Genomic DNA, 12,966 nt, shown 5'->3' with positions numbered 1-12,966 from the left:
TTGGTTTAGTTGAAAGAGGGCTGGGGGCAGAAAATTGGCACTATGAATCCTAAGTATCTTTTTTTCTTCCTTTTTTTTCCACTTCAACACAAAAATTTTGAGTGTCACTCTTGCTTCCCACCCCCACCCACCCCCCACAATGAAAAGAACTGCGTCAGTCCTCTTTAACTGTACAGTGTTCTGTAAATTGTATTTTGTAGAAACTGCACACATTCCTCTGAATCAGGAATAAGCACTTAAAAGTCAAAACAAATACAAGTGTCATTTCTTTCTCCAGTAACACTTCCTGGGGCATTCTGTAGACAAATTGGAAAATTAGTTATCTTAATAACCTAGAAGCTTTTTAGTGTTCGCTTGTGAAGGCTGCCCCATATCCAAACTCATGGATTTTCGTGTTCGAGGGCTTATCTGTCCCACTGTTGGGTAACTGGCAGCCAGATGTCTGTCTGACCCCTTTGGTGATGACCATGGTTGATTTTCCTTTAGTGTCCTGAAAGTGCAGAGAAATTAAATTCAGAAAGATCTTCAAAACTGTGCACATTTAGGCATAAATTTTTCAACGGGCCAAACTATCCGTTACTAAACCCGTCTTTCCCCACAGGTTAATTTCCCAAAAACACAAACTAAGAAACAGTAATTACTTTGCCTGCAAAAATGTCCAAGCTAATGAAAACTAATAATATGATATGAATGTAATGCTGAAGAGATCAAAAAATAAAGAAATGAGAACACAAGCAAATCAGTCTATGAAGGAATATAACCAGTTACTCCATATGGATGCTAAAAAGAGAGAAAAGCACCAAGTAAAGTGCTCTCTATTGAAAGAAACCGGCTCTCCACCTTACTTCTACACCGATTTCTTAGCTTATCTCTGTGGCTGCACATAGACAGGCTATAAGGTGTCAAGATTTTCCAGTGACATGGACCAAATGATTGCTTAGTATACGCCCTGAAGCTCTTAAAGGGACAAAAAAAATTTCTTCTAAAACATAAATGAAAAATGAGATTAAATTAAGTCTTGTAATAAGACATTAGCAATAACTTTAACAGCCTCCAAAGCAGTTAAGCTCTGAAGCAGCTTTACAGATCTCAAAATTAAATCTATACAAATTCAACACCCAAATTCCTCTGTGACTCCTGATCACACTGTAAATAGCATATTGGTCTGGAACCAGTAACAGAACATCAGCTTAGCTTTACAAACGTGGGTTTCAGTTTTCAATATACCACAGGTTACCTTTGGATAACTTACTAAAAGAAACAGACACTGAAATTTGGATAACTTATCTGAAAGTTAGACAACCAACCTATAGCTAGTGTCACTGTGATGTATGGGATATGTATCCATAGGAACATTTTCCATTGAAACGTCTGTCAACAAGAGAGACTTCCTATGTTTTAGGCTGCAGCGACTTCGAACTTCCTCAGACACTGTTAGCAAAGCTAAAAATTCAAAGAAAGCTAACGTAAGTTTTCCACGGTAGGAATACATTGAAGAATGTAAACAATGTTCCATAAATTTTAAATTTTTTACTTAGTGCAAAGACTACCATTGAGATGTAACTACACCTTACTGAAACGTACAGATTAAAAGTAGGTACTTTAAAAAGAATTATATTACCCATCCAGTTAAAACTACATGATTTAAACATTTGCACTCACGTGGCTGCAATTTCTGTTTCTAGACCACTAGAAATTTGAACGTTCTAAGGCACAGACTTCAGCAGTTAGATGAAGGAACCTGCAGCCTCCCTGAGGCATTTTCAGAGCTGCACAGCAGGTCCTGTGCTGGCAAGCCTGCAGCCCACAAAGCTCTCACTGACGTTCCCCAGCCTAGCCCAGGCTCTTGTCCACTTCCAGTTACCAGTTCCCTTTACGCTGGCACAGTTTTAACAGCCTAAACCCATAAGAATCCGCACAATAAACCATTCCTTTTCAGTTAGCACAAATTTAAAAGAATGATTGTTTCATTTTACCTGCTAGGTAAGCCACGCTCTGGGTGTTCACTTCAAACTTGTCACAGTTCCTATGTTTGTTAACTAGAGCTAGTAGTGTATGTAAAATCCTTACTGTTCTTGCTACAGTGGTAGGAGAAGGATGCCTGTACCCTAAGAAATGAGGTTAAGAAACCAAATATTGTATTTAATTTTTGAATGCATATTTATGAAGTATTAATATTGTGAAAATATTTATAAATGTTTTTCAGCATGTTCTCAGAACACTTCATATAAAGGCTAAGGAAGCACAATGTTAACAGAAATTGCACATCGAAGTCTAGTTCTTTCCATCCCTCCCCGCAAAATCACATCACTTCGTGTCAGTGCATGTATTATATCCATTATCTCACAAATCAGTCTTCTAAAACAGCCAGCCTGAACAGAAGCAAACACACAGAGAAAGAATTCTTGGAGGAAGAAATAAAGAACTGCAGGAAATGAAGCCACACACCCTATGACAATTAAGAATTTATATCATTAGCACTAAAGACCTTCACAGGACAGGTGTAAAGGAAACCTGGTGAAGTCCTTTAGTCAAAGAACATTTAATTCTGCACCTATTCTCCAATCCAAGTTACTTGAAATCCACCACCCACTTTTCTCCCTTTATTCTCAGACTTGTTTTTATTTCTGAATTAGTAGTGTTCACCTAAAATGAGCAGCAACATGTATTCTTACCTTTCAGGAGGTGTCCTACTAGTGCAAAGTTAAAGTTGGAGTTGAAATTCAGCCCAACAAAATGATCCATCTGCTTGCAGTGCCATTCGAGTGGTCTCCTGATCTCCATAAACACCTCTTCTGGGCTCTGACCCAGAAAAAAATAAAACACAAGAGTGCCTCATCGAAAGTTACTCATCATACCTCTAGCTTTTTTAAGAAGAGTGACAAAACAGTAATTTTAAGGGCTTACGTAAAAATATCAAACACACTCTTGAACAGAACACATCTGTACATTTCCGTTCCAGTTTATAACACAGTAACAGCCTCATCTCTACGTCTTAGTTCTACTGTTGGTATTACCCAAGTGAAACAATTTCTAATGCACATTGCAGTTTTTGTTTCTTAACTAGTGCCCATGAGGACAAGGAAATTTTTATTTTTTTTTTAACAGATCTAACTGCTTACACCAACTAAAGGCGAGTCACAGGTGATTGCTAACAGCTTACCTTATCATTGAATACTCGGAGGCTATCCAAGGTATGCAGGTTCTGTTCGAGCAGTGCTGTACCTGCCGAGTACAAGTTGACTTCATCTAGCTGCAGCACTGCCATAGCTACCCAAAAGAGCGCCTTGTGCATAGGAGAGTCCTGGGAGGAAAAAGAAAAAGCCACGATTTCACTTTCAAGTCAGTCCCTGTAAGCGAAAGACAGGCAGGACTGACACATGGCATCACTATCCTTCTTGTAGCAGGTTCTGCTCTCAACTACATCCACTCCAACGGAACAGATGTTCAAATGAACCTGTAGTCTTAATGCACTTAACAGGTTAATAGCAGAAAGTAAATCACCCCCCCCTACAAGCCATTCCCCTCTCTTGTATTTCTTCTCTTGCTCTCAGAAATGGCAGACACATGTTGCCTCACACCAGACCAAACAGAAACGTGCCTTTTGTTATCAATCTGAGAGCTGACATTGAAAATGGATTGCAATTCTGCACATGTAACTGGCCAGGCGATTTCTTCTCCAAAACAAAAAAGCATGCAGGAGTGACTTGGCATTCAACAGATCCTGGCTCCCTTAGGCAGCAGATTCTTCTAGGAACAAGTTTTATTTACTAACAGTAGATACATGAGGCTCCTCATTACTGGCATACACCTACTAGTATGCTGCTCAATAATAAGCTTGAAAATAACACGCAGATGACTAAATTAATAGCAAATCAGATAAGACTGAGATCTATTACAAGCCATGACCCGAAAGGCATATATTAGCAATCATATATTTGAAAGCCAAGAGTGAAAATCTTTTGGGAAGAACCGAGACAGCCTGCGCGCGACCTTTGCCTGCACCGCCGCGGCCCGGTTTGATGGAGCAGAACAGTACGTTCTAAAGCATTTTTAAACCCTTTGCACAGGCCCCACACAGAAACATCTGACATATTTCCCCATATGTAGTACTTTCAAGCATGAGTCATAGCAGTGAAGTGTGAACTTCGGATACCACAGCACTTATATTTTTTCGATTATACCCATAATCATAATTTTCATTCACAAAAGTTCTCTGTTTACTCTCAAAATCTAGTTTTTACCTTATTAAGAAGAGGCTGCAGCTTGGTGAGTGCTATAACCGTAGCTTCGATTAGAACTTGGCTATTGTAATTATCAGGACCTTTTAAACAGCTCTCAAGTCCCTTTTTGTAGGAAAAAAAAAACCAAAAGAGTAATTAAAAATACAACCATAACCAGATTTCGCTTTGCAGAAAGAAGATCAAAGACCTAAACAGTAATTGTTGCTTTCAATTAGTTTAAAGCTTGAGCTCATTTTAAATCAATTCTCAAGAACTTTCACAAATGGAGATTTACACAGAAGTGATACATGTATCGCTGAAAGCAACCACACAAGGTGCATTAAAAAAGTAAGGGTGCAGGCCAGGGTGCATGAACAAGAGAGTAACTCTTTTACAATTCAGATGCTGTTCAATTAAAGTTGATGTCCATGAAACTCTTAACAAAAGGAAACATATTTTGCACACTGTTTACTTGCTATGGAATGCAACCTTCTTCAGAAAATGTGGATCATCACTATCAAGCTAGGTAGTCTGTTTCAAAGTTTTCTTATATGCATGTCCTGCTTTTTAGTGTATTTACTTATAAAATGTTAGATTATTAGCTTCCTTTTTTTTTAAAGGAAGTTGTGAATCACGTGCATGCAGTTAAATACCTTAGCAGAAAATTTCTTATTTATTTAAATACTGACTTCTGGATCAATCTCAGCATCTCAAATTTTAAACTCAATATTGAAAACTATTGTTGCTGTAGAAGTTGCAGCACTGATGAAGCTTACTACCACCAAAGCGATTAAAAATAAAAAGCTTGGGCTACAAAAAGTGTATTTCCAATCAGTATAGTTCTATACAAGAATACAACTTAAAAAAGTATTTATTCTCAAATTATGCCGAGTTCTATATTTGATGGCAAGATAAAGCTAAAAATACTAATACAGCTGGTTTATAAGTCACAAAGGAAAACATAGACCCATATACCTTGCTAAGAATTCGGATTATTTGTTTTATTTGTCCATGAGACACACGCTTACTTATACAGCCAAAGACAACGAGAGCTCTTGGCTGCAGGGATGGGTTATATTGGAATGCAAACCTGCGAAGAAACAAAGTACACTAGATTAAACAAATACACAACAAACAGGCTGTGTAACGAAAAGCCGAAACGTTAGGTGTACCACACAGGGCAGGCAGGGGTTATATTTTGAGATCCACAACATACTTTTGAGCTAGTTCAGTCCACTGGTCCAGCCACTTGCATGTTGGAATATCCCTCATACAAGCCTAAAAAGAATTATATTTTTTGAATACGTGTAACATTAAGAAAAAGTCTTTCTAAAATTCAGAATATGTAGTTAGTTCAATCCTCAGAAGTCAGCTACTTCACTATTTATTTACCACATCATGGGAGATACATCTCTCTACACTGCTTGCCCGTAGAAAGCGTAAGCAGTGCCATTTTCCCTTATGGACAATTTCTTTTGTTTTCAACCACATACCTCCATGATCTCCAACAAAGCTTCAGTAACAGTTTCCAATGAAGTCAGTGCAAAAGTCTCCCTTTCATAGGAACCAGGTGAAAACGACCTGTCGCGATAGCTGGATCGGAACGCAATGACTGCAGCCGATTTCACTTTGCTGATTCCAAACAGCAAATAAAATTTTGGCAGAGAGAACTCGGTCAAGCTCAGTCTTAAAACTTGCTTGGTCTCCTCTGTTGAATAAATTTTTATGTATTAGAGTCAAACCACTAAAATTCAAGCCATATTTTAAACACTCCAAGGCTCACCCTCCCCTGAATACAAAACAGATAATCATCCTATACATCACTTGGCACATTCCAACACTTTTCTTTGCTACTTCTCGCAGAGTGTGCCACAACTGTGGTCTGTTGCAGACTGCTGAAACCAGTCACCAAGAAGATGTATTCTAAAAACAGGTAGAAAGAAACTTGTTTAAAGATGTGGTTCTGTGAGACTTGTCCTGACACTGATTCAGAAAATGGAAACCTGGAGAGTCCCTGCAATACCAACAGTACGGCCAGTTCAAACTGCAATCAGAGTCTGCTTTTGGCTCTGGCACTACAACGAAGAAAGCCACTTAAATCAGAAGAAAATGACGGCCCTGCTACTAGCACTGAGTATTTTTACAATTCTGAACTTTCAATTCACAGCAGTGTACTTCAAATTCATTGTTTTAAAAGGCTTGCCTTTCTCACTGCGTCAATGCAGCGCTTTTCTTTATACATATATATGTGTATGTGTATTCACATATTCACTCTGTCGATATATATAGATATAAAATGAGTTTCATATACTTAAAAAAAAGACAAGATTATATAAACCTTTGATTTTTTTTCCTGCACAAAATTTAGCCTGGTTTTATACTGTACTTCTGTGGTAAGAAGTGACAGCTACATATTTGCTAATATCAATTATTTTAGAACTGCTAAAATACAGCAGCATGCAAAATACCTGTTTTAACAGTATAGTTTCACAATTCCCTTATGTAATTGATATTTTTGTTACCACGTTACACAACCATTCAAAGGATGCGTATCAGCCAGTTTTAGCAGACGTATTTTCTCCTTTCTCTGCATTACAGGATCTTAGGTACTTTCTTCTCCTTTTTCTAAAACCTGTTATATAAACAATTTACATTATGCACCTGCTCTAAACCAGTAATTTTAAAATTTCATACTCATTTGTTGTAGATCATATCCTCATTCTGATTTGTACACAAGTTGAATTACAACATTTTCAAACTCTCACAATAGTTTAAAGACAGAAAGACAACTCAAATATTTCTTAAACAAATTAAGGAGCAAGCAGCTTAATTGAGAATTTTAAAAAAAACCCAACCAAATCTTACCGCTAAAGTGAAGCTGTGAACAAGTGCAAAGAGAATGAATGATGTTGATGACTAGACCGTGAGTGGAAGCTCTGAGAGAAAGGGGACCAGTGGCTACCAATAAGGTAACTACATGGAAGAGGTAGGGGAGATGTGCTGCCACATCCAAAGAATTGTTAAAGGAGAGCATCAGCATATAACGTGCTAAAATAGCAATATCATCCCACATCAGGTGCTGCTCCAGTGTAGGGGTTGGAGACAAACAAGTCTTGTCGATTATTTTGCACATCCTTCCAATCACCTGAGAAGACAGCAACCATTTTGTTTTACTCAAATGAAGAGCACAGCTCAAAATTTCAGTAAACCCCAGTACAATATGACATTGGAATTATTCTATTGCTTAGAATGTATTTTATCACGTTTTTTGCATCATTGCCTGTACTGAGTTATCAGAAAGCATCTCAGTATTACGTTACTATGTAAGTTGAAATTATTATATAAAAGGAAATGAAGGCAAAGAGGGAACTCACTTTGCTTGAAACCAGTTTTACGTTTCCAGAAGCAAGTGCTACCGCTGTGTCTGCCATAACCTCAGCTTTTATGGATCCTAAGCCTCCTGTGGCACTAGTTTTGATGAAACTGTCCAGCACTACGTCAAGGAGATCTGTTATCTGTTAGAGAAAAAAATTCAGTTTTATCAGTCAGAATAATCTTATTTTTCCACAGTAAACCACCTTTGAAATCAGCAGCCATTCATTTTTTCAGTTGAAGATGCAAAACTACTATAAATTGAAGCATCAGTTCTAATGATTCCTTATCTTATTGGAAAAAGGAAAAAAGCCTAATACAATTTTACAGTGTAAAGCTCAATTCCATCAGATTTTACTCCAGATCAAAATGCTTCAGAACTCTGCAGAAACTATAATTTAGTTAGTATTATTTATACTTTGTTTTCCAATTTAAGTTATAACTTAGTCATAAAATGCTGAACTTCATATGAAGAAACTGGATTTGAAGTGGAGGAAAAAACTTATTTCCAAGAAAATAAGCAAGATCTCATCTGTCAAAGGTTTTGCTTAGAGCATTAGCAGTGCGAGAATATGGCTACCAGTAAAATAAGTTTCTTCTCATGTAAAAATAAAAAAACAAAAACCAAAACAAAAAAGACATTTAATATAGGCAGGTGAGAACCAAACCTGTCCAGGTACACAGAGAACTCTAAATGTAACAGGCTAAGATTAATGTTGGTTCAGTAATGGTTCAAATTCAGCTCTCGTATTACGAAAATCGGTTGCAATTCTGGGTCAACTAAGTCAATGGTAAAATTTCCACTGACCACTGTAGAGCATGTAATCTTTTAATTTTGTGTTCTTTGTATTTACCTGTTAACAGACTTTCACACTAGACATAACAGTCACATTGCTCTCAATGTGATTTAAGCTTTAAAAATACATCGGGAGGTTTGGGGATTATTTTGGCCAATTGCACCAAGCAAGAAAAGGCACTTGTGCATCCATTTGACAACTCTCCCACATTCTCCAAGAGTAGCTTTGTGATGCTGGGCTAAATCAGTTTAGATGACAGTTAAAAAAAAATAAAATAGCATGACAATGAGGAAGTTGATACAAAGCTTGTGAGCAAGCCTGGTCATGGCAAGTAAAGTTGGTCTCGTTTGTCTAGACACCTCCTTCATGAATGGCATAGATTGCGTCAGCTTTATTTTTTTCATTCCCTTCACTTTGCACGGACAGTGAGGACAGAATTTGGCTAAGTATTAAGCTAACGATCAACAGGAGGATCAATATTCTATTAACTGTAATCAAAATGCAGCTGTTTCAAAAGTGCAAACAGTAAAAAAGAAAAAACCCAAGTTCTTTCAATGCCATGTGCCCAATACTTCTCTGAATGGCAGTACTTGGTTCTTTCAATTCAGTACCCCTACATTCAGGGGTTTTGATGAAATAATTACTACTAATACCAAAGACTTCTAATTTTCAATTCTCAGTGAGGGCCAGGAACACATTACTAGAAGCCAGAATTCATTAGTGATTTTATGAAGTGTTTTATGGAACGGAAACTTCAGAAGAACTTGCACACCACTCCCTATGTGGCTAATACACTTATCACGTTAAAATCCATTTTTGTTTTCTACATTAACAGTTAAGCTGTTAAAAACTCTATAACCTGCTTATAAACAAATTGCAATAAATTATGCAGAATTTGTACCTGTCCAAGACTTCCCCATATCTTAGCCTGAATGGAAGGATACATCTGTTTTTCATTTATCGTCATTGTTATAAGCTTATCAAGAATAGCAGTGACTCGCTGGCGCTTGGCATCATCATTGTGTTTACAGAATCGGACCAGATTGGACAGCCAGGGGGTCATATACTCCAGACAAAGATGTTTCAGTTCAATACCTGAAATAAAAACACACCTTGTAACACATAGAGACCAGTGCTGATTCTCAGTAAATGATTATTTGTGAGAACTTTTTTTTCCAGTTTCATTATCTAAAATAATTACCATCACAGCTGAGCAAATAATAGTGGGCAAAAGACAAGCTTCAGAAAGAAACACACTCTAATCATGACATCCAAGAAACATCTGTAGGAATCTGGCAAGGAGATGTTGACATTTTAGTATCTCATTAAGAGATGTGACAAAGATGTGCACATTTGCTATTAGGGGGGACTAAGGAGAATTTCTTTTAAATCTTGAGAATGTATTCTAAACAGCTTCCAACAGTAAAGTCAGAGCTGTATTATGCCTGGGGAAAAAAGGGGTAGCAAGTGGTGCAGCAGAACAAGATGTACAATTGAGAGATAAAAGATTTAATTTTGATACGAATGAAGAATCCTGTCACTCTTCTGGGTATGTATATTCCCGAGTTTGAACCTCCACTATCATGAACCTTAATTTTAGGGGTTTGTTCTGCAATACTAACTCACCAGGAGTAGAGAATAACAGCCTTATAGGGATCTATACAAAGTACTCACTGCACAAAACTATCAACAGCTATATTAAACAAGTAATTTGTATTATGAGCTCTCTGAATGAACTTAATCCTCTAAACAAATGAGATATCTAGTAAAACTTGTTTTAACATTAATTTCAAAGTTTAAAAGGCAGGGTTTTTTTTTTTCCAAATCTACTTCCTGAGAAAGGAAAGGGCACATTCAAATGTGAAAAGTAATGTTTATGTTCCAACAGATGCCTTTCCAGTTTGTGAAACCGCCTGGCTTCAGAGCATTACACAACCTGATCATTAAGAAACAGATATAAATGGATAACCTTGAAAACAGCTCTAAGAAGCATTTTCAATTTAAACTTACTGTGACTCAGTAACATGAGGAGGCTTAATTGACTAAGCTAGACAGCTACCAACCTAAATCTTTTCAAATTCATGGTATGCATTAAGGAATACTAGTGTTACTTACTAGATTTGCTAAATCCAGAAATACACTCTTCCAAGAACTCTAAGGTAAGGTGTGGTTCGTTAGCTGCAAGAGTCTTACTAATAGATACAATAAATAGCGTGTTGTTGGCAGGAATACACAGACCTGAAGTTTCCAGTAACTGGCCCTCAATCTTTAAATTAAAGGTACAGGTTAAGGCACATAGAAGATTATAGGCAGCAGACCTGTAACGAAGCAAGCAACGTGACTTGTAGTAGTTTTCTTGTACATTTTAAAATATACGCATTACACCAAGGCACCACAGTATTAGTACTGACATTTTAAAAATCGAATCAATACTGCGATATAAGAGATTACATTTAAATCCTGAACTTTTTCCCTGCACCATTTAAGATTCAGAGACAAAAACATTTTCCTTGGAGAAATGAAAGAAATTACTCCTCCACTTGCTTTAACCAGTTTCTGATGAGCTTAAAGAGTGTGCTCGAAGGACTTTGTACTGGACTTCTCAGAATGGCTTTCAGTTCCAGGAAATTCTAAATATTTCCACGGGCACCTGAGCTGCTGGGAGAGAGCCTGCCACCGGGCCAGCACCCAGTCTGAACAGTCCTTCCTGAGAAGATTCAAGGGCCTGCCCTAAGAGCACAGCTCCTGCACTACTAAACAAGAAGTTCAACACCAAGAAAATCAAATGTATTTAACAAACATACACCGCAAGGCAAAAGTATCTCTCCTTACAAAGAGAAATTACACTTCCTACATGCCTTCAGTTACTGTGACAATACATATGCGTTACTTCGCCTAAAGAAAACCCAATCTTCATATTAAGAAGTACATTTGATAGAGCTGTGGTGAAAGAAAAATTGTTTTGTTCAAGCGAGATTTGCTAACAGTAAGAAAATCTTGGAGAGAATTTAAATTTTCGATCATAGTTGATATTAATTTATAAGATCTGTACCGCAAACTGGGGTCTGAGCTTCCCAGGTTGAGCAGTGCTATGTTCAGCAGTGTTCCAGGGACATCCTTAGGACGGATTTTAGTGTGCTGTGGGATGGAGTCTGGCTGCGACAGCTCCCACCGTGTCCGTATATGAATGATGGACCGAACAATGGCTTCACACTCCTGATGCATGAAGGTGAGTGGTGTGCCTTGGTTGGCAATGGTTAAGGTAAACTGGTTCTCATCAACAAGACATATCTCCTCAATTTCAGAGGCATAGTATATATCATTTAAAAACACTGTTTGTCCCAGGACTCTTGTTCGTTCTGCTGACGTCACCTGCACAGCTGTCGACCCAACCTTAGAAAGGGAACAGAAAAATGGTTCAGCACCTATTGTTAACAATGCAAAGAGAGAAGACTCTGACACTTCTGTTTTTATAAAGACAAGCATACGAACTTTCATACTTCCTAAAGTTATGATTTCTCCTCAGGACAGGAGAGGAGAATTAAGAGACAGTAAAAACATACACAAATCCTAATTAAAAAGATATAACAATACACTAGGAACAGCATTAAAATGACTTACTTTAATAGAAACTTTGGTGTCTTTATGAGCCAGTTTGAGAGCATTGTGAAATACTTTCAAGTCCTCCTCCAAAGCTAAGGTAGCTGCTGGGAGCTTCTGCTGGTCATGTTCAATGTGCTCTGCCAGCTTCCCTGGAGAGTCTATGAAAATCAGCCTTTTGCTTCCTTTCAAGCCCGTCAGAAGCCTTTCATGGTATTTGGTATATTCTCTGACCCAAGAGTTACAGTTATAAATAAAAACCGCTGAGACATTTTCATAAGCAAAGCCTGGAAAAACTACAAACCATTTAGAAAGAAAGTCTGTTTTAAAGCGATTGCTGGGGCCAGCATGTGTGAGGTCCACTACAATTTCATATGGCTTTGCATAGTATGGCTTCAGAGTTAGGAGCACATGGTAGATCAATAAATCTCCATTGATCTGACCAGTCTTGAATCTGTAAGAAAAGACAGACAAACATGGTTGGGTTTGCATTGGGTTGGGTCCACATTACAAACATCTGAGTGGTGTTTTACACGTTCTATTACTACACCAAACCAGACTGATCTTTCTCACAGTTCTAAAAATGCCATTGGTCCAAAGCAATGACCCTGGACTGGCAGCTACAACCTGAAGGCATCTGCGACTCTTCTGTCACAGCTCACACCCCAACCAAGTGTAGTGCCCAGTATGATGAAGCCTGACTTGGGATGTGACTCAACCTCAAAGTGCCACACAACCTACCACAGCCAAGTAACCTCCAACAGACAGGAGGTTTATCCAACGAAAAGAAAAAATGAAATCCACACTGGAGGGCAACAGTGCATCCATTGGATCAAAACTGGATTACATTAAAAGAGCTCAAACACTTCTGTTTTTAAAGAAACTAAGTCCCTCAATCTAACTTTTTGACATCCTTAGAGATTAAAATTTTATATATTTTTATATGTGGAAAACCACATTTATTTCAGAAGTCT

The 12,966-nt window shown here is 37.7% G+C and overlaps 1 protein-coding gene across 5 annotated transcripts in view; it reads right to left on the bottom strand.

Annotated features, from left to right (window-relative positions):
• The window catches only part of NF1 (neurofibromin 1), a 103,685-nt gene that overhangs the window by 17,236 nt on the left and 73,483 nt on the right, over nt 1-12,966 (bottom strand). For 3 of the 5 annotated variants that reach the window (XM_056353174.1, XM_056353180.1, XM_056353190.1), the window contains 15 exons: nt 12,014-12,446; nt 11,445-11,785; nt 10,508-10,710; nt 9,294-9,487; nt 7,598-7,738; nt 7,089-7,368; nt 5,717-5,931; nt 5,440-5,501; nt 5,199-5,313; nt 4,245-4,346; nt 3,164-3,304; nt 2,676-2,802; nt 1,977-2,108; nt 1,308-1,443; nt 333-490 (listed from right to left, as the gene is read on the bottom strand). In XM_056353174.1, coding sequence (XP_056209149.1) covers nt 333-490; nt 1,308-1,443; nt 1,977-2,108; nt 2,676-2,802; nt 3,164-3,304; nt 4,245-4,346; nt 5,199-5,313; nt 5,440-5,501; nt 5,717-5,931; nt 7,089-7,368; nt 7,598-7,738; nt 9,294-9,487; nt 10,508-10,710; nt 11,445-11,785; nt 12,014-12,446 — 2,780 coding nt within the window. Of the gene's footprint in view, nt 1-332; nt 491-1,307; nt 1,444-1,976; nt 2,109-2,675; nt 2,803-3,163; nt 3,305-4,244; nt 4,347-5,198; nt 5,314-5,439; nt 5,502-5,716; nt 6,856-7,088; nt 7,369-7,597; nt 7,739-9,293; nt 9,488-10,507; nt 10,711-11,444; nt 11,786-12,013; nt 12,447-12,966 lie in introns of those variants that run through there. The other 2 variants (XM_056353200.1, XM_056353203.1) reach the window with 2 other exon arrangements.

Source organism: Falco biarmicus, chromosome 1 (genome assembly GCF_023638135.1).
Source record: "Falco biarmicus isolate bFalBia1 chromosome 1, bFalBia1.pri, whole genome shotgun sequence".
NCBI classification, from domain to species: Eukaryota; Metazoa; Chordata; class Aves; order Falconiformes; family Falconidae; genus Falco; species Falco biarmicus.
The sequence above is the reverse complement of the archived record's forward strand: the minus strand, read 5'-3'. Positions and strand labels throughout refer to the sequence as shown.